The 24,603-nt window shown below is 40.5% G+C and overlaps 1 protein-coding gene across 1 annotated transcript; it reads left to right on the forward strand.

Annotated features, from left to right (window-relative positions):
* Positions 1-540: 540 nt before the first annotated feature.
* LIN28A (lin-28 RNA binding posttranscriptional regulator A) lies at positions 541-17,965 on the forward strand. The gene is made up of 4 exons (XM_075266402.1): positions 541-571; positions 5,962-6,140; positions 15,765-15,949; positions 17,779-17,965. Exons 1-4 carry the CDS (start codon positions 541-543, stop codon positions 17,963-17,965), a joined length of 582 nt encoding a protein of 193 aa, XP_075122503.1.
* The last annotated feature ends 6,638 nt before the right edge of the window (positions 17,966-24,603 follow it).

Here is a 24,603-nt window from a genome sequence, read left to right on the forward strand (position 1 = left end):
TGATTGGGCAGTGGGGACACCCCAAGCCACAAATTGCTAATCTTTCCAGGGAGAGCAGTATGAGGATATTCTTTCTTTGACGAGGAGCATGTGATGGTGACAATATGACAACATTTAGTCATGTGGACCTACGTGGGAGCTTAGCCTGACCTCTGATAGAAGACAACTATTTAACCTTTAGGCTCAACATGGCAGAAGGTGATGGAACTGAGGGGTTTTGGGTAGTTCTTGGCACCTCACCCCAAAGGTGATTTTGCTAAAATTTGAGAGCATGTTGTGAGGAGGAGGAGCAGGAGTGAGAGGGGAAGCTTTGCCTGTTGGCTCCAATTGTCTTGCAAAATTTTGGCTCTTTTCAAAGGCAACTGCCCTCCCATCCCCATTGTTTAGTAAAGATGTAGCAAACCTTATTTCCCCCTTAATCTCCTTTCCTAGTTTTGGGGGAGGGTGGGTAGTTGGAGATACTGAAGTTTCTTTGCAAAACACTCAAGGATTCGGCACGTCTGCTTGTACGGGAACTTGTACTGTATAGCTTCATAGAACATGGGACCTGTCTCCAACAAGGAACTCACAGGTGATGAATTCATTTCTATTACTTTTAGGGGGTTTAAGGTGCATGTAAGTTGGGGAATGGTTCGGACTGGTTCGGTTTTATGTTTTATTGAGTGAGACTGAAGACCCTTCAGTGCCTACTGGTGAAGCCACGACCCTCTCACCATGCTTCTGCTGCTCTGCCTCCATTGCTGGGGTTTCTTAAGATATACCCCAAACCTGTGTATTAAACCTGAGACTCCAGCCTAAATATGGACAAGTATTCTCCGTGCAGAGAAGCTTCCATAACCAAAATTACACATTAATACTCAGTTGGTGGTGCTAAAGTTCTCAGTGGGCATTGCTACCAACCAGGTGGAGATGCCATGCCTATCTGCAGGATGAAAGCTCTTGCTCTGGGTTTCTGCTTAGAACTAGGAATAGTTGTGTTGGTAGGTAAAATGTATATCACACATGGCTATGAAGTCAGTGATAGTACAAAGGGCCATTGCTGGATCTATACTAGTTCTATGCATTACTGCTCCTAGTCATTTCAGAGGTTGGAAAAGCTTGGTGTGTAGATTTCACCAGGAAATAATGTTATATTGACAGTAAAGTAAAAGTTATCTGAATGATATTTGGATTGTTGTTCTGCTCTTGTATTGCATAGACTCTTATAATAGATGTATACAATAATACATTTACTTTATACAATAACTATTACTATTTGTGTATATTGGTAATACAATCAGTCAGTACCAGACTATCTAAACCTGGCCACAGACATAAAGATTTATCACTATACAAAGAGTAGTCCGGTTTTTGTATTTTGCAAATGGAACAATCACCTGGAAAATGGCATATAAAAGCAGATATCAATCACTAAGTCATTTTATTTTCCATTAAAAAAATAATTTGTATTGTTGGAAATTTTTATTTCATTTTTTTTCTAAGACTATAGAAGGATCAATGCTACAATCTTAGTTTTTACTGCTAATAAGGGAAAACAAATAGGAATTGGTGATTTTTTAGCCCTGTATACATGCTACAAATCTAATTGTTCTGCTTTGCAATAATCATTGTATCTATGGCCAGGTTTAGTGCTTGATCCTTTTCCTAAGTACAGTATAACAATACTCTTTAGGGTCAAACTGTATGTAGTAACCAGTCTGCTTACCTGCTCACATCTGTGCTGTTCATTTTCATTGTTCAGCTCTTTGTGAGAATCATGGCCATGCCAAATCCATTCCATGATGGACATCTACAATGTCCAGCAGATTGTACTGACTATAATAGTTTGTCACCGCATGCTAATCTATTTTATCTCCCATTTTTGACAGAATCTGTAACAAAACATATATTTATGCAGGGAATTGGCATAGCTTTATAATGCTCTGGCATCTTAAATATCTGTACAAACTGCACCACAAAATGAGCATTTCTAAACCACAACTAGTACAAGTAAAACCAAATGCAGCTACAAATTTCTCCCACCGCATACTGCAGGTTAGATACACACTAAAATGGTGCAAAACAGCCGTGGAACCATCCATTTTTCACAACCATCTTTCACCTAAGGAGCACCTGTTTTCATGTATCCCCCATACTTCAGTGTATGAAGGTATATCCATGATAATGACCAATTGTATTGTGTACATAGCCCCCATCCCTTACATTGAATATAATTCCTTGTGATTCTAGCCTAATTTACGCTTACATCTTTCACAGACGTATTTTCACAGCCTGTGTTCTTCACAGAGAGCACATGGTCTTACTGAATTTAAAGCTGGGGGCATCACATGGCATAAATGCAGCAGTTTGGCCATGGCAGGAGCACCGCAGAAAAAAAACATGGTACTTTAGGCTGAGGCCCAACATTGCGGAAACACAGCTTTTTTTTGTTGCAGATTTTGTTGTGGTTTATCGAGCCAGAGCCAAGAATGGCTACAAAGAGAATGGGAAATATATAGGACATGTCTTATACAGTACTTCTACCTTCTTCTCAATCCACTCCTGGCTTTGGCTCAAAAAACTGCAACAAAATCTGCAACAAAAATGCTGCTTTTCCACAACGTGGGGCCTCAGCCTTAAATGGACAAAATGAGTGGAGCGTTACATCGTGTGAAGGCTCCCTTACAGTCTCACCGAATCTAGTGATTCCCATCTACACATTGCTGAAAAATACGCACAGCAGAACGCTGCTTTTACCAAAACTGATGCGGTTTCCCTATAGGTATGATTGATGCAGTGAAAAGAGCTGGAAAAGCCACGTTGTCCATGGTTGTTCCATTTTTTACATTAGTGAAGAACATGTCCAAATAACCAATAGGAGAACATGTGGAGAACGTGGACAGCACATGTCCTTGAAAATCAGATATGTGAAAAAGTCCTAACTTACAGGTGTATTCCAGCCCTAAATTAATTTTATATACTGATGCCAAGAGCCAAACAATGCTAAGGGCAATTTGTTAAAAAAAAAACCCCTCACAAGACAATGTAGTAAGTACGCCAAAATAAACATATGGAAAAGCTAAACAATACTTTCCCAGCTCATGTGCATGGCCATATTACGGCTTAATATAAAAACTTAGGCCTGGTTCACATCTGCGTTCGGTATTCCATTAAGGGAGTCCGCTTGGGGATACACCCCCCCCCCCCCCCCCGATGGAATACACTGACAAGAAGTAAGCACACGAACCACATAGACTGAATGGGGTCCGTTCGTTTTCTGCGCGGTTTCCGTACGAGTCATGCGGAGAGGAAAGTAGTTCATGAAGTACTTTTCTCTCCGCATGACTCCTGCAGACAGCGTGCGGAAATCACACAGACCCCATTAAAGTCTATGGGGTAGGTGTACTTTCATAAGCTCACCACTTGTCAATGCATTCGGTATTCCCTGAAAACTCCCTTAACCAATTCCAGACCACCCATTGGGTATATGTACGTCCGGAATCTGGTTGTCTTGTTCTGCAAGGATATACCGGTACGTCCAAGCAGAGCTCAGCAACTACATTAGATCGTGCAGTTGCTGAAACAGGGAGCGGGCTGTAACTTCAGCTGGAGCTACCAATAAACCTTCCCTGCCTTCTTGATCACTGTGTATACAGAACTCAATGAGTGCTGTATACACAGCTATGAGCGCCACCATGATGTGGCCGCTCTCTGACCCAGTGGTCATGTGATCCGCCGGGATCAACGTCTTACAAGAGCTGCTGGGTCCTACAGGACCCAGATCAGCTCTATTAGTCTTAAACTGAGTTCACACAGAGTTTTTTGGTCAGGATTTTGAGGCCGAATCCGCCTCAAAATCCTCCTCCAAGAAAACATTTCACCATTCAGCACTATGTAATCCACTTGTAAATTATTTCTGCTAGCAGTATTTTCTGCTAGCAGAAAAAAGAAGCGACTTGTCCATTCTTCAGGTGGATTCTGCCTGAAAAAATCAATGCAAGTCAATGGGAGGCGAAAATTCCGCCTCAGTTTTTTGGTGTGTTTTATGACATGGAATTGGCAAAAAAAATGCTTCAAAATCCGTGAAGCGTTTTTAAGAAGATAATGCTTGGCCACATTAAAACATTTTTTTTTAAAAAGCCTTAAAAAAAACATGCCAAAAAACGCCACACGAATTTTACTAAGCCGATTTTTCCTGACCAAAATGCTGACCAAAAAACTCAGTGTGAACTCAGCCTTACAACAGCGTGCAGGAGGCTGTATTCCTCCTGCAACTGGGGCTAAATGACACAGGACAAAAACAGTCTCCAATACAAAACAAAGTGATCAGATGTCCGCAAAGGTCTATTATGATCTTATTGGGACACAGTATAAAAAAAAAATAAAAATAATAATAATAATAGAGAAGTTAAAAAAAAAAACTATGTAAATAAAATAATTTTTAAAATAAATAAAATAATACACCAATAATAATTAAAGATTATAGCCCCACCCCCGACGACACCATACAAAATAAAAATTACTGTAATGGAGAGGAAAAACTATTTTATAAAGTTTTTTAGTAGCACTTTGTGTTATTAAATAAAAAAAAAAAGAAAATTGAAAAAAAAGATACGATTTTTATCCTATTTTGTTTATATTTTTCCAGATGTAAAAAGAAAAACCAAAACACATGCAAAAATAAAAACACAGAAAAAAAGATGCAGAAATTAGTTGAATAAAACATATGATAAAAATGTTACAGTCCTCAGAACCGCACATACAAAAAACCCCGAAAATGTGTGTGGGCCTGGTACTGAAGTGGTTAATTTCCCGCAGTATAGTGTATTAATAGAGACCCTGGAATTTTGGAATTGCAATAAAGGGAGCCAGTCAGGTGGTTTTTTTCCTATGTAAACTGGCCCCATCATGTACAGGATCAAATAATTCCCTTTGCATTGCTTCCTCTCTGTAATCTTTGTAGCAAAGTGAAGTTATAAATGTTTCAAAGCATAAAAAACATATGCAAATTAACCCAATTAGTCACGTGGGAGGGGAGGAGCTTCAGCCTAGTCAAGCTGTCCCCTTGCTAATCACACCTTTTAGATGTGATTGACATCACCCTTGTGAGGTTGGGTGGTTATGGGTACTGTGAGGGAGCTATAAATCACATCCAGTCGGCCTTAACAGCTATTTAGTCTATATCTAGTATAAATATGGTTTGTGGTATGACCCTGTCACCATCAGAGCAAAAACTGTGCCTCAGCAGCTTCATGGTATGGCTTTGATATTGGTGTAAATCAGGTCTAGCATGAGATTGGTGTAAAGCAGGTCACCACTGGACTCTGGAGCAGTGGAAAGGTGTCTTATAGATGAGTTAGATAGAAAACATTATCTGCATTGTACCAACTGTAAAGTTTGAAGGAGGAGGGATAATACTATGGGGTTATTTTTTAGGAATTAGCTTAGGTTGCTTAGTTCTGATCACATTTTGGACAATTGTCTGCTTCCAACTTTGTGGGAACAGTTTGAGGAAGGCCCTTTTCTGTTCCTAATCTCTGTCTCATTCAACATCCTTGGGGTTTATTAAAACGAGATTGTGAGCCGGACCCTCAGCGCTGACCTTACACATGCTCTTTTGGCTGAATGGGTAAAAATTCCTACAAATTCACTCCAAAATGTTTTAGAACACCTATGGCTTTAGAATGGGATGACATAAAAGCTCCTGTAGGTGTAATATGTAGGTGCCCTAATACTTTTATCCATATAGTGTATATACTGTATAATTGTGATGAACCCTCTAAGGCAGTGTTCACATCTGTATTGGTATTCATTAACACAGTACTGTATGTTGCTCCATTTTGTTTATTACAATGACAGACTCCATGAAAAATACCTCATGGATCCGTTTACATTCATTGGGATCCATTTGGTTCAACAGTCACAGATATTTAAAGTTGGTGAGGTTTTTTTATCATTTGCTTGTTTTGTTTTCATTTACAGGTGGGCTCTCTAAGCCTGTTAGTGATGACTCAAATCCTCATCAACCAGAAGAATCCAAGGTCCTTCATGGATCTGGAACATGCAAATGGTTCAATCTTAGAATGGGCTTTGGCTTCCTCACAATGACCAAAAAAGAAGGCATTGACCTGGACTTTCCTGTAGATGTGTTTGTGCATCAGGTAAGTACATTTAGAATTTCAGTTTTACATGTTGGTTTCAGTGCTATTAGAGTGAAATGTGAGCAGAAAATAAAGAAAAGCTTAGTACTTTGTTGGTGTCTTGGTAGTTAACTGTGTTGCTTTGAAGGGATCTTAAGTTTTGAATCTGATGAGGATCCTGCACTGGGTTTGTATGTATTCCTTATATTTGCAAGTAGTAGGCCTATCCCATCAAATTTAAAAATAAATAACTCACATATCTGATGATACTATTTTATAAGGGGCAAAATGGTGGCTCAGTGGTTAGCACTGCAGCTTTACAGTGCTGGAGTCCTGGGTTCGAATCCTGCCAAGGGCAACATCTACAAGGAGTTTGTATGTTCTCCCCGTGTTTGCGCAGATTTCCCTCCATACTCCAAATACATACTTATAGGGAAAAAAAATGTAGGACTCACAACCTACATTGAAATATATATATATATATATATATATATATATATATATATATATATATATATATATATATTACTGTTTTCTACCTTGTATTTGACTTGCCACAATAGTTCCAAAATCCTAGATGTAGTTAACTTGTACTATTAGGATAAAGCCCCATGTAGTGGACTGCAGCAAAAAGCAATGTGTGTAAAAATGTGTCTGACGACGAGGCCTTTATCAGGCAATGAAAATGGCTGGTGGCCTCACTGATCATGAGAACGGGGGTACTATGTCACTGCAGTGAGGAAAACGTTGCATTCACGCCGTTCTCATTATCAGTAGAGCCCCATCCCTTAGATACTTATCAACTATCCTTGGATAGGTAATAAACATTTATTCTGGGAAAAGTACTTTTTTTTTTTTTTTTTCCCCTACACAGCATCTATCAGCATGTTTCAAGTGACATATGAAGTTAGTAAGATCCAGTGTGCAGTCTAAGGGTCCATTCCCATGGAGTAAACATGCGCTCGTTTTGGCAAAATACATGTGTAAAGAATACACGTGTAAAAGCAGGGCCGGCTCCAGGTTTTTATGGGCCCTTGGGCGACAGAGCCTCAGTGGGCCCCCTTGTAAAGGAGGTGGGGGATTCGAGACACTGTGCGTTGCAGATGAAGCGAGTGACGTCATGCAGGAGTGTGGCGTCACCAACGCCATACCTCCCAATCTTTTAAAGAGTAGAAAGAGGGGCAAAATGTGCGGCGCGCTCTGCGCGCCGCTGCAAATTTAGCTCCACCCACTTTTATGTTGATTCCACCCATTCTCATTCATTTATTATGTGCTCCCACACAGTATAATCCTCCTACAGTCACCTGTAAATTATATGCCCCCCCTCCATCTCTCCTCCAGTTTCATATACACCCTTCCTCTGCCCCCAGTTTCATGTCCCCCCTCCATCTCTGTCCCCAGTTTCATCACGTTCTCCCCCTTCATCTGCCCACAGTTTCATGTCCCCCGTCTCTGCCCCAGTGTCATGCCGTTCCCCCCCCTCCCCTTCATTTGCCCCTTCAGTTTCATTGGGCCCCCTCAATCTCTGTCCCCAGTTCCATGCCGTTCTCTCCCCACCCCCTCCATCTGCCCCAGTGTCATGCTGTTCTCAAACCCCCCCCCCTCCATCTGCCCCAGTGTCATGCTGTTCCCCCCCCCCCCTTCATTTGCCCCCCAGTTTCTTTGGGCCCCCTCCATCTCTGTCCCCAGTTTCATGCTGTTCTCTCCCCACCACCTTCATCTTCCCCAGTTTCATGGGCCCCCTTCATTATGTTTCACCTTAATATGTAATAAAAAACAAACACTTACACTCACCTTCTATCACTCACCTTCCATCGTTCCCCCGATGCTCCTCTCTCCAGTCACATACGCGATGCAGGAGCTGTGAGATCAGCTCCTGCTTAGCTCCGGCCCGGCTTGCGTGTGTAGGCGTGATGCGATGACGTCATCACGCCTACACACGCAAGCCGGGCCGGAGCTTTAAAGCAGGAGCTGATCTCTCAGCTCCTGCATCGCGTATGTATTCCAGCTCATCGGCGGACGGACGCCGATGAGCTGAAATCGTGACAGGCAAGTGCCGGGGGGCCCCCAGAGGCTCTGTGGGCCCCGGAACTTGCCCGACTATGCCGTGCGCTGACGCCGGCCCTGTGTAAAAGTAAGATTCCCATTGACTTCAGTGACATTTTACACGTGTATTTTGACGTGTTTATACTGTGTGAATGGACTGTAAATGCTAGTTTTTAGATGGTTTATGTGTGCCTATTGAACTGTATCCCATGCAAGACATAATATTTAGAGATGAGCGAGTAGTATTCGATCAAATACCTCGCCGCCATAGGAACGCGTGTAAGCGGCCGAACAGCAAGCGGTTAAGTGCATCGAATATTCAATGCGTTTAACCCCTTGGTGTTCGGCCGCTTACATGCATTCCTATGGCGACGAGGTATTTGATCGAATACTACTCGCTCATCTCTAATAATTTATTATGGTTGGAAATATTTTAAATTTAAGCCTTCAAAGTTTTTGGAATGTGAACTTTTTTCTTTCTAAAGCCATAGTATGATGAATGCTACAAAATCTAAATAGGAAGAAATCGTCTACTGTGAACTTCCTTGAGATATATTTGTATAAAAGAAATCAATCTATTATTAGTCCTATCCAATTTTATCAATTCTAATAATTTACATTTCTCTCTGGAGATGAGACTTCCTGCAGACACCAGAACTAAGATTTTGGGATGCGCTTTGAGTAAGGGATTCACTGTAACCTTTGCTTGACCTATGGCTTCTCAAGAGATTTTGGAAGTGTGTGGGTGGGATACTGGACATATCTCTTTTTATTGTCTTGGATGTCCAATTTCCTTATTGCAGCCACTAACATTCCCCACATCAAAAGCTCTGATGGTTTTGTTCTGGCTGCAGACACCTCCCACCACAGATCACCACATTTCCTATCCCAATATCATCGGTGTAAGCAGGATATGGACTAAGATAAGATATACAAAAACCAGAAGCTAAATTCCAAATGACATTGTATTCACCAAAACCATAGAAGAGATGCTGTGAGTACAGCACTTAGGCCCCATGAACATGAGCATATGCAGTGTATAGGTCAGTGAAAACTGATGGTACACGGTTTGGTCTCCATGTGTCATTCATGATTTTCACTGTTCTATACACTTGAATGAATGATCAAAGCTGCAAACAGAAGGATATATTTATTTATTATGCTTACTTGTATAGCGCCATCATATTCTGCAGCACTTTACAGACATTGAGAATCACCATTCCCTATAGGGCTCACAATCTACAGTCCCTATCAGTATGTCTTTGGCGTGTGGGAGGAAACCGGAGTACCCGGACGAAACCCACGCAAACACGGGGAAAACATACAAACTGCTTGCAGATGTTGTCCTTGGCAGGATTAGAACCCATGACTCCAGCGCTGAATGGCTGCAGTGCTAACCACTGAGCCACTGTGGAACTGTTCCATGTTTTGTCTGAGCCTTAGAAAACAGCCACAATCAGCTATAACAAACTATGGATGTGTATACAGACCCATAGAACAGGATACTATCCACAATTATGGATCCATAATTGCAGATAATATACTGAAATAAACTGATTGTATGCAGGCTTACAGAGGCCTTAATCTTCAAAACTACATAAATGTAATCCTTTAACAGAATGGGTTTTAGTTCCCTCCTGCGTCTCCAAAATTAGCAAATTTTGTAAGGTATCACTCATTCATACTATTTGTAAGTTGGCTTTGTTTTGTGCCCTGTTTAAATAGTTATTTTATTCTTTTACAAAATAGCTACTAGTCATAATACTGCTGAATGATTGTTAATGTCCATATTGGTCAGCAGGGTTAGATTTGTAGCATTAGTAAAGAAAAATCATGCCCTACTTACATTTCCTTTTACCAGACACTGTCCTTTTTTAAGACATACGTTGACCTTACCCTAATGGTGAATCACATGCATGGAAATTTTCACTGACTTAGGCCCAATTCACATCTGCGTTCGGGGAGTCCACTTGGGGACCCCCAAATGGAATACTGAACACATTGACAAGCGGTGAGCTTATGAAAGCACATGGACCCCATATACTGTAATGGGGTCTGTGTGTCTTCCACGCAGTGTACGCACAGAACATGCGGACAGAAAAGCACTTCAAGAACTACTTTCCTCTCCGCATGACTCGTGTGGACACACTGCGGAAGACACGCGGACCCCATTATAGTCTATGGGGTCTGTGTGCTTTCGTAAGCTCACCGCTTGTCAATTCTTTCAGTATTCCGTTCAGGGGGTCCCAATGCAAACTCCCAGATGGAATACTGAATGCAGATGCTAATCAGGCCTTACTTGCACAATGCTTGTTAAACAATATTAACAGGTATGCTAACTAACCAGTTACTGATCTGTAACGTTGTTTCATGAAGCACTTTCTTTTGTTACCAGTGTTTAACTGAAAGTGGGAATAGGACAACCGGCCTGACCTACCCAATAAAATACTCCATAATAACAAGAAGGTTCAGACTGTGCAGGGTAAATACACAGAAATTTCTGCCAGGGATTTCAGTAGCATGTTTCTCTGTAAACTGCCCTGGCAAAAGTTGAGATCAAGTGGGGGTTTTTGTGGCTCACCTAAAATTTTAGGTAGAAGTGGATGGGTGAATAAACAATCGTCTGCTACCTATTGAATTAATCCAATAGCTTGTGGCATTTTTAAAAACAATTCCTTCTTCCGATTTATGCTAGGAGGCGCCTCAGGTTGCTTCATTGCAGATGAGCCAATGCGATACATTGCATGGCATAATAAGCCCTATGCACACCAGGTATGTCCTGGATCATGTAGGGAGATATGGCACCTGCTGAGGAGCTGAGTGGGCATAGTTTCAGGGTCTCTGCTGGTTTACACAAAATGGTTGTGGCAGCAAGATCCCCTATGAAAGCTGTCGGATACGACTATAGCATCTGAGTAGTTTTGTTTTACTTTCACTTTTGTTTTTAGCAATGGAACTGAAAATGTTATCTTACTAGTGAGCTCTACCTGTCTCAGGGCTCAATCGCGATCGAGTGATTTCACAATGACTGCAACAAAGTAGTACTCTAGACAGTCTAGGCCAGTGATGGCGAATCTTTTTGAGACCGAGTGCCCAAACTGCAACCCAAAACCCACTAAATTATCGCGAAGTGCCAACACTGCAATTTAAACTTGATATATTGCAGATCCACAATTGCGGACAGTTACGGACCCTCAAATTAGTTGTGTGAATGGGGCTTTACAGAGCTTTCAATAATGCAAACAACTTTGTGTTAAAAGGTAATAATCTCTGCATTCACGATTTACATTGCACAGGATCTGTTTTATAGTGACCAGCAATGTTGTTACAGCCTGTACTAATATCATATGTCTGCTATAAAACAGATACTGTGTGATATAAATAGTGAGGGGACCCCAGACAGTTTTATATGCTCCGCAGTGACCCCCCCCCCCCCCGTATTATATGCTCCACAGTAGGCTTACCACACAGTAGTATATTCTCCACAGTACCACAGTAACCCCCACAGTATTATATGCTCCACAGTAGCCCCCCCACACACACACAGTATTATACGCTCCATAGTAGCCCCCCACAGGATTATATGCTCCACAGTGGCACCCACACACAGTATTATAAGCTCCTCAATACACCCTCCCAGTATTATATGTTCCCCAGTACCCCACACACACACATAGTATTATATGCTTCTCAGTATGTATGCCCCCCCCTCCACACACAGACACACACAGTATTACATGCTCTCCAGTATGACTGACTGACAGACAGACACACACACACACACACTCAGACACACACTTTCTTATACTTGCCCAGAAGAGCCGCCGGGCGTCCACCTCCTTTTGACTACAGGCGATGATAACTCACGTCATGGCACCTGTGGCGGGGCACAGGTCAAACTCTGCAGTCAGTATAGACCGTGATCGCGTGATCTGCGGCCTACACTGACCACTTTCAGCTGTATGTGCATTTGCACATACAACTGAAGGCAGCGATTGCTCATCAGCGGGGAATCCTGTACCGGATTCCCCATTAGTGAGCGATCCGGGCGACTGTGTGATGCGTTCCAGCATAGAGGGCTTTGCGTGCCTTAGATTTGCCATCACTGGTCTAGGGTCTTAGCCAATACTAAGCTATAATCTAATCATCGCTGCTTGCGCCTTCTATTGGAGAGGGGTTGGGGTAGCTTTAAAAAAAAAAAAAAAAAAAAAAAAGTTAAAAAAATAAGACCGTGGAAAAATCCAATCACATATAAAAATAAAAAAACATACACATTAGACATCCCCACATTCATAATGCCTGCACTGTTAAAATCTAAAAATATTTATTGCATAAGGTGTATGTTGTAGCAAAATCAAAACACCCAAATCATTTTTATTTATTTAATTTTTTTATTTTTTTTTGGGGGGGGGGTATTTTGCTTGGAAATCCCCCTTCCCCCTCATTTCTTATTTTTTATGAGGCATTAAATCATAAACGCAACAGAACTATATATATGGTATGTCTGTGATCGTGTGGATTTGCAGAAAAAAGGTAACATATCACTTGCACCACAAAAGCACATCCGGTGTACCACAGAGCCATACAGCTCAGTGTGTACCTTACAGAATATCTCCACAATTTAACAGTGGACATAAATATGCAAAGCCTGTGTGAAACAAACCTGTATGAATATTGTTCGTTTTTTGTTTTTTTTTCTTTTTTTCTTTTTTTTTTATATTCCACCCTTTAAAAAAAAAAAAAAAATCAAATTCTTACAGTACATTGTGTAGGATATTAAGTGCTGCCATTAGGAAGCTCAATTTGCCATGTAAAAATCAAGCTCCCTATGGCTATGTGAATGAAATTATGGTGTTAGAAAGGTAGGTAGTCAAAAACACAAAGTGCTATAGTGGTATAGATGGTGCATGCAATAAGTAGATTGCACAGGTACTATGTATCTTATAATAAATTAAAGAATATTAAAAGTTTTCTTAGGGTTTGCATTTTTAACCCTTAAGTACTATCATGGTGTTTATCATACACCACTATCATACACATATCATTATGATAGACACCCTGATAGTACTTAAGGGTTAACAAGTAGACAATAGGTGAGGGTATAATGTGCTCACACAGCAATAAAGTGCCTGCAGGGTTATTCTGAGTTGGACACTGTTCTGAAGAGGTGTGTGTTCAAAGTAGGACACATATGGTGCAAGGTAATACTGACCATATAAAATTGTCATCTCACAATACGAACATAATTTTACCTTGTACATATGACACTTGGAATTAATACCTTGTTTTCAATGTTCTTGCACATGCAAAGTGTAATAAGTAACATAGCATATTCATTACAGCCTGAGCTTGTTTTACCTGCTGATCAATACAAAGACCATGCTAGGTTTAACTGAGAGACAACAGATATCTTGGCAAATGAAAGGCTGAAAGTTAATAATTTTCTAGTAAATGACGTCAGACATTTGGAAAAAATGTAATTCATACAATAAAAAAATGTTAGATATTTTATGGTAAACCACTATATTTATTGATTGATTTAATAACTGATATAAAATAGCATTCAATCTACATGATGGCATTTATCATGGTCTCTGAAGCAACTAAACAAAGCACAGCACATGTGGCTACTTACATATTGGAGTAGCCTTCACCAAACAATCCCCCCCCCCCCCATGCCACCTTCTCCTCCCCCCACTCTGTTAGGAATGCAGGGAATGTATAGCATGTGTGAGATCCCTTTGTTCTTTTACATGGATAGTTTGAATATCCTTTCTCCATCATAAGAAGGGAAGCACAGCACCCCCCACCTGGAGAGAAGAGATCGCTTTTACACATTTGTTACAAAAAATAGGCTACAAAGGAATCCAAAAGATAGTAGACCTGAATTGATTTGGATTGATATATTTCTATACAATATGATAGAATGTTTCTATACAATATGATAAATGTTGTACTCTATAACAAGAAACCACTGAAACAGAACACTTAATTCATAGCATATACTGTATTTGTAGTTAGTGGGAACTCGTATCACAGCGCCACTTCCATCCCAAATCTCTGTTGGATTTGCAACATCGACATTTACTAAAATGGGTCTGTTGGTTACAAATCTTTAAATTTTTTTTTTAAGGATGTGCTCATCCAGCCAGAATACTCCACAGGAAAACAAGTATTTTGGTTTGGAACCTGTCTGTTCTCTGCCACGAGTCTGATTGTTTCAGCACTGAAGTGTGAAATAATGAGCAAGGCACTTTTTTTTTTTTTTTTTTTTCAGGTAATTGTTTCTCACTGAAGTGATAGGAAGCAGCAGTTCTTCCATGATTTTTTGACATATTTTGTCAGGATCAGCCTAAAAAAAATCTTTGAATACACCCAAAATGTTGCAATGCACCCTTTTTTTCTGGGCACGGGGAAGCCATGCAGTACTAGTGTCCTGAGTTTGAATCTGTTAAAGGGCAACTTTGGCATGGAGTTTGTATCATGTACCATGTTATCCCCTAAAATAGGCCTAGTGCACATGCTTACAATAGGCATGCTCTATACAGGGAGTAGAAAAGTTGTGCTAATTTCTATTGTCAATAGTGGATGCAATAATGGGTTAGTGGGTGTTATCTATAGAAGTATTATTGCCTGTTGTAAATATACCTGGTGACATTTAAAAAAATATTTTAAAAAATCTTTCTTTTTAACCTAAAAACCTGGTTTAAAAAAGTCATTTTCTCCCTGTCCCCTCCCGCCTGCCTTTCCCTCCTTAGGTTTCTCTCAGCCTGTACCCTTTTCCTCTTCCTTCCTCCTGTTTCATCTTCTATTTTAGTTTCAAACTTTAACTCTTTTCCCTCTACTTGTTATAATATGCAGGAATATGTGTTACAAAGTAGCTGATGTTGTTTTCAGTTAAGCATAGCAAGTTACATTTACAATTGTGCCAGAGTTCAGACAGAGTTTTTTGGTGCGGAACCTGAGGCAGCCTCCAGACCAAAATCTGGGTAGCTGCGACTGAAAGCCAGTGCACTAAACCGGGATGTAGTCGTGCACTCAGCTCCGGATTAGGCCCAATGAATGGGCCTAGTCAGGAGGAGGGAGTGTCTTCAGACTGAATTGCGAGGCGAAACTGCCTGAAGAATGAGCATCTCGCTTCTCTTTCCGGGAACCAGAACAAACTGGCTCCCAGAAAAAAGAACTGAGCTCCTCTCATTGATTTTAATGGGAGCCGTCTTTAGTCAGGATTTTTAGGTGGCTACGGCCTCAAAATCCTGACCAAAAATCCCCTTGTGAACTTACCCTTAAAATCATCAAAGTCCTGCATGCATGGCTTTTTTTTTATACTCCAGTTTTAAACAATGGACACCTGAAACAGTCAATGAGGTCTGTCGATTTCTGTATATAACCAGTAGCTCAGTGGTCTGTCTGTCCATTGTCCGTGTTTATCTCCGGACCAGGTTTCTCTCTGCCCGTAATATTTGATTGATTTGACACATATTTTCCAATAAAACTGAATTATAAAAAAAAAATAGGTCCTTTTGATTTTTGCTTTCTTTGATTTTTGCTTTCTTCTATGATCTCTTTATAGTAATTTTTTTTTTTCTTCCTACTCAGAGTAAATTGCATATGGAAGGTTTTCGCAACCTCAAGGAAGGAGAATCTGTAGAATTCACTTTCAAGAAATCTTCCAAGGGTTTGGAATCCATACGAGTGACAGGACCAGACGGTGCTCCTTGCATGGGAAGTGACAGGAGACTAAAAGTAAAGGGGCAGCAGAAAAGAAAGCCAAAGGGGGACAGGTAAAGGAAATGCAGCTACCCTTTTCTTATATAAATAAATAAAAATTAACTTTTAGCACATTTTAACCTTGAAATATTAAAAATACTTTAAGCTATAAAATTCTGAAAGCAGGCCTCTCCACAAGGTTACTACTGTTTTTATGCTAAAACTTTTAATGGCCAAATCATACAAGTAACTTCCTAGGCGTATGATTTGGTTAGATACCAAGTTAACAAAATAAGGTGGCCATACACATAAGATGACATTCAACCCAGAGCGGTCAGCCCTGGTGCTTGCTCAAAGTTCATGATATTTCAAGAAGACTACTGGTAGGACATCAATATCTAGGGTAACTTTCCTGTGGCCACTTATACAGTATGTTGGAGTAAACGGCAACAAGAAAATGGCTGCAGGCATGTGCAGTTGGCTCTGCCTGAGGCCTGATGGCAGAACTGACTGCGCATGCCTAGAAGTTTGAAGCCAGTGCCGGAAGAAGACTCAGAGAGGCCATTCTAGGTTAAGAGAGACTATAATATGATTCGTGCGGACAGCGTGTGGAAAACACAGACCTCGTTATAGTCTATGGGGTCCATGTGGTTTCATTTCTTAGCACTTTTTAATGCACTCAGTATTCTATTCAGGGGTCCCCAAGCGGACTCCCCGAATGGAGTACCGAACACAGATGTAACTCTTGATCACATGACTGACAGCACTCTACTACTTTCTTTGGAGTAAGGGTGGGTCGGTGAGGCTGAACCTAAAGACTTCAGGCTCGTAAGTAGTAGCGTAAAAAGAGTTGAATCTGTGCAGCAGGGTTCATCCTGTATATTAGTAAATGTAGCCTTCTGCTGCAGTTAATATTATGGTAATAGATTATGTTCACTGGATTACCTCTTTAGGCTAAGGCCCCATGTTGCGGAAACGCAGCTTCTTTTGTTGCAGATTTTGCTGCGGTTTTTTGAGCTACAGTCTGGAGTGGATTGAAAAGGAATGGAAGATCTTAGATGTTTCCCTTCTATCACTTTGGCTCAAAAAGCTGCGTTTCTGCAACATGGGGCCTTCGAGTAAGGCAGAGAAATGCAGCTAAAAAAAAAACCTGTGTGGGGGGGGGGGGGGAGGATGTAGCACAGACGTATTGCATTTTCTTCCAAAGCATTTTTCATTGAGTTTTTGCTGCATTTTCCTGTTTTGTTTTTTTTCTTCCCCTATTAAATCTATAAAGAAAACACTTGCAATAATGCAGCAATTCCGCAGCAGGTTAAAAAATAAAATGCAACACGGGTCCTTAATCTTAAATTGCTCCAGGATAAGTATAACCTACTCACTTGAGATTTTCAAAATACTTTTATAGTGGACAGCAATTTAAGGTGTAGGAGTAACCCCAGCCTTTAGCAAAATTAGAATCAGGACTAGACTATAATGCAATTTTTCTTCTTTACATATTTGAAGACTATTGGTCGGTTCCTCATACTCTAGGGTTGCTTCAGCTATCCTTGTTTGCTTATATGGGACTCGTGTAGACTGTTTTGACAGCAAAAAGGTTAAAAATAATCCCCCCCCCCAAAAAAAAAAAAAAAAAAAAATCCTTGGAAATTGAGCAGTGGCAAACTATGGGTCACATTAGCATGACTGACTATGCCATACACTGTTATTTTCAGTAAACCTTAGCCGAAAATTTTCCATCGCCTGCCAATTTTAACAGACGATGGTCAGCCAAACTTGTGTCTTTTTTTTTTTTTTTTTTTTTTTAAATGGTTTTGTATGAGCAGCCTCACAAATGGTTCTCAGCTTGTCAACTAGTGCTAGAATCCGTTGTATACCCATTTTAACACTTACTATTTTCCTACAGATGCTATAACTGCGGAGAATTGGATCATCATGCCAAAGAATGTAATTTGCCTCCTCAACCCAAGAAATGCCACTTCTGTCAATGTACAAGTCACATGGTGGCACAATGCCCAGTAAAAGCTGTACAGCTTGTCAGTTTACAGGAAAAGCCGGCTATTGATGAATCAAGCCCAGCTAACACAGACTAGCTGCAATTCCTTAGGCTAAGTTCACACTATTTGTTTTCACTGCAAAACTAACATATTCCATATGAAACATGTAATACAAAATGTGATGGATCTATGACAAATATAATGTGTTTAATGTTAATGTTTAGTAATTTCACTGAGATGTCATACAACCTACAACGGACATAAGCTTACTAATAGACAGTGTAAACTAGGGCAGTCTGAAAATGCACCAGATTTATCACAGTGGTTTGCGCTGAATGATAACTTTGGCATATCTTTAGACTGTATAATCTAAGTTTATACCATCTTTTAGTTATCTTACTTTGAGCTACAATTTTGCAACCTATTTTTACACATTATAACACATTTAGGCCACAGTCTCCTTTTTATCCAAAGTGCACATGTTTAGCAGGTTGAAAAATTTTAGCTCAAACTAGATGCACCACATTTATGCCAGAATTGTAACCACAATACAAAATTTGGACTGGTGTGAACTTCACATTGTGCCTAGAGCAGAATTGGGGCTAAGAAATAATCAAAAATTTTTTGTAAAATATTCAAGCTGTACTTGAAGCAGATGGGGATTCTAGTTTTGAACTAGAAACACTGGCCCACATTTACTAGTAGCAAGTTAGTATAAACTTTGCCTGAAAATGCGTTAATTTGTCACATTGAAACAGAATGATAATTCTGGTGTATCTTAAGACTGCGTAGTAAAAAAAAAAAATTCATACCATTTATTAGTTGGCCACAATTTGGTACATTTTTCACAAGGGTCGAGTTGTATCAAAAGTGGTAAGTCTGTCCCACTATGGGTGTCTGCCAGCAAGTAATTTACAGTTCTAATTCTCTCTATAATTTAGGATAACTGGACAAAAATGGAAGTTTTCATTTTCTGTAAGAAACACCCAAGGCTTGGTTCACATCTGTGCACGGGTTTACGTTCAGAGGGTCCACTTGGGGACTCCATGAACGGAAACCCAATCTACAGTACAGGCCAAAAGTTTGGATATAAAAAAAAGTGGTTACCTTAGGAAACCCCTGGACTCCATTTCCACATTTTTCAGGCGAAGGGAATGTCCATACGGAGAACGGGCGCAGATGTGAACCAAGCCGAACACCTTTAGTCAGAGAAAAATCTACAGTCTAGTATACAAAGACCCCATTATTTTGGTGGTACTTCTATAATCACATTCTCCTTATATTGAAGGTCACCAGATAAAAGTACATATATATGTCTTAAACTTAAATGATATTTGAAACCCATCTCTATAAAATGAACACATTGCAATTTAATCTATATGAAATTAAAATTGCAATAGTCTACTTACTTATGAACTAGAAGGAAAAAAATTACCATGTCAGCTCCCAGTGAGAGATTCCTCAAGATCCCTAGTTTCTGATTCTGCATATTCATACCTTTGCATATTGAAATACTGTTGTGCTCAAAATGTCGTCTTGTACTTCCGACTTTTTTGTTTTTTTTTTGTTTTTAAATATTTTAATCACCATTTCTTTGTGTGTTGTGTTTTTTGTTTTTTTTTAATAAATAAGGCTGCTTATGAACACTGGCTTATTGATAAGAAATGATATGTAAATAATGTGCAAAAATGAATGGTGGGTTCACAATACCGTTATTTAATGTCCATTGGTCTTATCCATCACATGAACACAATGGACATTACAATTGCAGATGGAGCCCCCCCCTTGCTCCGGTGTATGTTTCCATTCACAGATACAGATGGGGTCTCCTTCATCAGCATCCAAACCATTTCTGACTGTTTGAAATGTGACAAAAGTAAGCAAACTTAGTGAAAGAAAGTGTCTGTCATATTTCAGACATTATAGTGAATTGGAATGAATGCAGATGGAGGAGGCTTTATCTGTGTATTACTCTACTGCCATTAATGTCCATTGCAGTCTTCGTACTATAACAGCAGTTTGGCCATACCCTAAGAACGCATGTGACCTACACCTAGCCTAATTCTTAGTTTTGGTCCGTCATGTTCTATTTAAGCTCTGTTCTGTCAGAAGGGCAGTGTCAGACAGGGGTGTGTGATTCAGAGGCAATGTCTGCATCTTAACCACAACTTAAACATCTGCCTGTATGCTTATAGTCTTTGAAAAACACATTGCAGCTATATTTGTTTCCCAAATACACCTGTGAGCATGAGATTTTAACACCATGCTTTCTTATTTCCAGTTACTTGCACATTATTTACAGTTTATCATTTATTAGGAAGGAGCTGTCCAATTCATTGATATGCTTCGCATCCTGAGCCTCCAAAGCCTATATCAAGAAGACATGTATATTTATATAGTGTGGGTATTGAGAGACATTAAGCACTTTATAAATATATATCTGGATAGTCAGTGTATTACTGTATATACACATTCTATAACTGTATATAACTTGTTGTTTTCTATTTATCCGTAAGTTTGCCCTCTACATCTGGTACTCCCTTTAGTTAGCGCTACAGTTAGAAGTTGCTGGGTCATGTCACTGTATCAGGATACATATTTATTTTTTGGTTTATATATGTATATTTCGCTGTACATATATATAGTTTTACATAGAACTATATATGTATATGATAAGAACATAGAATAATACATATTTATATATATATATATATATTTGGTTTTTTATTATGAATAAAGGAGGGCCCTGATATTCAGGATGAATATACAGGGGAAATTGTATGTATCCTGTTTTCCACATCCAGTGATGTAATCCAAGGATATTTTATTTTTGTGAGACTTATGAAAACAAGTATTTGTCTATTGTCTGTGCTGCTAAAAATGTGGTTAAAGTGCAGCTCCAATTTGGTATATGGAGAGACCTTATGATAGTCAGTCAGTTCTATAATGCATGTCTCAACCATGAGCTGGAGTAATTTGGATAATATTGGAGGGTAGTCATTATATAGGGGGCTGCATGAAGCCTTCCATATATTTAGCAGCCTTCCAGACAGTCTTGGTTGTATACAAGGACCCTTAACATTCCTTATGTATCCTTACAGCCACAAAAATCACTTGTCAATTACATTATGTACTATGTGTATAATTTCCATTGGTATTCCTAGCAATGTATTTTAGGAATGTCTTTGGATGACTCCAAAATGGAGCTTCACTTTAATTTTAGTCCTAATATTAAGTCCAACTTTTAGGATGTTTACCAGATATGTTTTTTAGCAGATGATTGTTTTAGATGTACTGCATGCATATATATTTATACAAATTATACTCCGGAATGGCTCAGGTCACAGTGTTAAGTCTGGATTGGGTGGGCAGGGAATATTTTACTAACTATACAACGTTTAAAAAATCTACCTCAGGGATGTCAGGTTGTGTATGTATCTAGGTGTATACACATCAGACTATGCACAAATGTCCAGTTAATGCTGAGCTCAGGAAAGTGCGTCTTCTCCGGATCTATGTATGTGTGAATCATTATTTTAATTTTTTTTTTGTTAGCTGTATTACTATCAATAAAATGTTATTAAATTTTACAAAACATTTGTCGTTTGTTTTTTTTTGTTTTTTTTTGTTTTTCTTTCAATCTAAATACATACATGGGTACACACAAAGAATCATTTTCTCAACTAGAACATTTTATAATTCTCGTGGAATGGATTCAAGTATAAAGTAGCAAAGATATATACACTCACCGGCCACTTTATTAGGTACACCATGCTAGTAACGGGTTGGACCCCCTTTTGCCTTCAGAACTGCCTCAATTCTTCGTGGCATAGATTCAACAAGGTGCTGGAAGCATTCCTCAGAGATTTTGGTCCATATTGACATGATGGCATCACACAGTTGCCGCAGATTTGTCGGCTGCACATCCATGATGCGAATCTCCCGTTCCACCACATCCCAAAGATGCTCTATTGGATTGAGATCTGGTGACTGTGGAGGCCATTGGAGTACAGTGAACTCATTGTCATGTTCAAGAAACCAGTCTGAGATGATTCCAGCTTTATGACATGGCGCATTATCCTGCTGAAAGTAGCCATCAGATGTTGGGTACATTGTGGTCATAAAGGGATGGACATGGTCAGCAACAATACTCAGGTAGGCTTTGGCATTGCAACGATGCTCAATTGGTACCAAGCGGCCCAAAGAGTGCCAAGAAAATATTCCCCACACCATGACACCACCACCACCAGCCTGAACCGTTGATACAAGGCAGGATGGATCCATGCTTTCATGTTGTTGACGCCAAATTCTGACCCTACCATCCGAATGTCGCAGCTGAAATCGAGACTCATCAGACCAGGCAACGTTTTTCCAATCTTCAATTGTCCAATTTCGATGAGCTTGTGCAAATTGTAGCCTCAGTTTCCTGTTCTTAGCTGAAAGGAGTGGCACCCGGTGTGGTCTTCTGCTGCTGTAGCCCATCTGCCTCAAAGTTCGACGTACTGTGCGTTCAGAGATGCTCTTCTGGCTACCTTGGTTGTAACGGGTGGCTATTTGAGTCACTGTTGCCTTTCTATCAGCTCGAACCAGTCTGGCCATTCTCCTCTGGCATCAACAACGCATTTCCGCCCACAGAACTGCTGCTCACTGGATGTTTTTTCTTTTTCGGACCATTCTCTGTAAACCCTAGAGATGGTTGTGCGTGAAAATCCCAGTAGATCAGCAGTTTCTGAAATACTCAGACCAGCCCTTCTGGCACCAACAACTATGCCACGTTCAAAGGCACTCAAATCACCTTTCTTCCCCATACTGATGCTCGGGTTGAACTGCAGGAGATTGTCTTGACCATGTCTACATGCCTGAATGCACTGAGTTGCCGCCATGTGATTGGCTGATTAGAAATTAAGTGTTAACGAGCAGTTGGACAGGTGTACCTAATAAAGTGGCCGGTGAGTGTGTGTGTGTATATATATATATATATATATATATATATATATATATATATATGGACAAAAGTATTAGGACAACAGCACATTACACCTACTGGAGCTTTTATGACAAATTCTAAATAACTAGGCATTAATATGGAGTCTGCCCCTTTTCACAGTTTCCACTATGCTAAGAAGGCCATCTAGAGAATTTGAGTGTGTTGGAGAATTTTTGTCAATTTATCCAGAAGAGTACTTCAGGGGTGAGAATACTGACAATGGATGAGAGGGTCTGACTTGCAATCTTTGATATAGTTCATCCCAAAGGTATTTGATGGAATTGAGGTGAGGGCTCTATTCTGGGCCAGTAAGATTTTCCATAAAACTGTCGACCTTGCCTTTGGTACATGGGGTACAGTCATGATGACACAGAAATAGCCCTTCTCAAACTGTTCCCTCAAAGCTGGAAGCAAACAATTGGCAAAATGTTCTGGTATGTGTAAACAACTTCTGATTTTCTGGCAGCCTTTGTGATATTAATCGGTTCCAGACAACCATTGTAATATTATGGCGGAAGCATCGTGCGCACACATGCCTAGCGGGTGTTAGCCTTTTATATACGGCTGACTCTTTCCTCTCACACTAACGGTGTTTGACATGCAGCTCGAGTTTTACTATATATTAGGGCTCAATCAGTTTGACAGAACTTTGACTGTGTTTGCCTTAGAGAGCTAGAAATTGGATAGGTTCCTTTTTTTATTATTATTTATTTATATAGCACCATTAATTCCATGGTGCTTTACATTTGGGGTTGCATACAATACACAGAGTATACAGGTAGATATAATACTAACAGCATACCTCCCAACTTTTGAAGAACCAAAAGAGGGATAAAATGTGCGGCGCGCTACGCGCGCTGCGACAAATTTAGCCCCACCCACTTTTGTGTTGACTCCACCCACTCGTTAATTTTTCATGTGCCCGCACACAGTATAATCCTCCTACAGTCACCCGTAAATTATATGTCCCCCCTCTATCTCTCCCCCAGTTTCATATACACCCTTCATCTGCCCCCAGATTCATGTCCCTCCATCTCTGCCCCCAGATTCATGTCCTCTCCATCTCTGCCCCCAGATTCATGTCCTCACATCTCTGCCCCCAGATTCATGTCCCACATCTCTGCCCCCAGATTCATGTCCCTCCATCTCTGCCCCCAGATTCATGTCCCTCCATCTCTGCCCCCAAATTCATGTCCTCTCCATCTCTGCCCCCAGATTCATGTCCCCCATCTCTGCCCCCAGATTCATGTCCCCCAGCTCTGCCCCCAGTTTCATGTCCACTCCATCTCTGCCCCCAGATTCATGTCCCCTCCATCTCTGCCCCCAGATTCATGTCCCCCATCTCTGCCCTCAGATTCATGTCCCCCTTCCATCTCTGCCCCCAAATTCATGTCCTCTCCATCTCTGCCCCCAGATTCATGTCCCCCATCTCTGCCCCAGATTCATGTCCCCCATCTCTGCCCTCAGATTCATGTCCCCACATCTCTGCCCCCAGATTCATGTCCCACATCTCTGCCCCCATATTCCTGTCCCTCCATCTCTGCCCCCAGATTCATGTCCCCATCTCTGCCCGCAGATTCATGTCCCCATCTCTTCCCGCAGATTCATGTCCTCTCCATCTCTGCCCCCAGTGTCATGCCGTCCTCTCCATCTCTGCCCCCAGTGTCATGCCGTCCTCTCCTTCATCTGCCCCCAGATTCACGTTCCACCTCCACATTAAACTTACCTTCTCCTCCGCTCCCTCGCC

Source organism: Leptodactylus fuscus, chromosome 2 (assembly GCF_031893055.1).
Source record: "Leptodactylus fuscus isolate aLepFus1 chromosome 2, aLepFus1.hap2, whole genome shotgun sequence".
NCBI lineage: Eukaryota > Metazoa > Chordata > Amphibia > Anura > Leptodactylidae > Leptodactylus > Leptodactylus fuscus.

Excerpts from the sequence above, each read along its gene's own strand:
- LIN28A (XM_075266402.1), top strand. The coding sequence starts at position 541 with ATGGGACCTGTCTCCAACAAGGAACTCACAG. Across the intron at positions 6,141-15,764 it reads TAGATGTGTTTGTGCATCAG|AGTAAATTGCATATGGAAGG; the intron begins GTAAGTACATTT and ends CTTCCTACTCAG. Across the intron at positions 15,950-17,778 it reads AGAAAGCCAAAGGGGGACAG|ATGCTATAACTGCGGAGAAT; the intron begins GTAAAGGAAATG and ends ATTTTCCTACAG.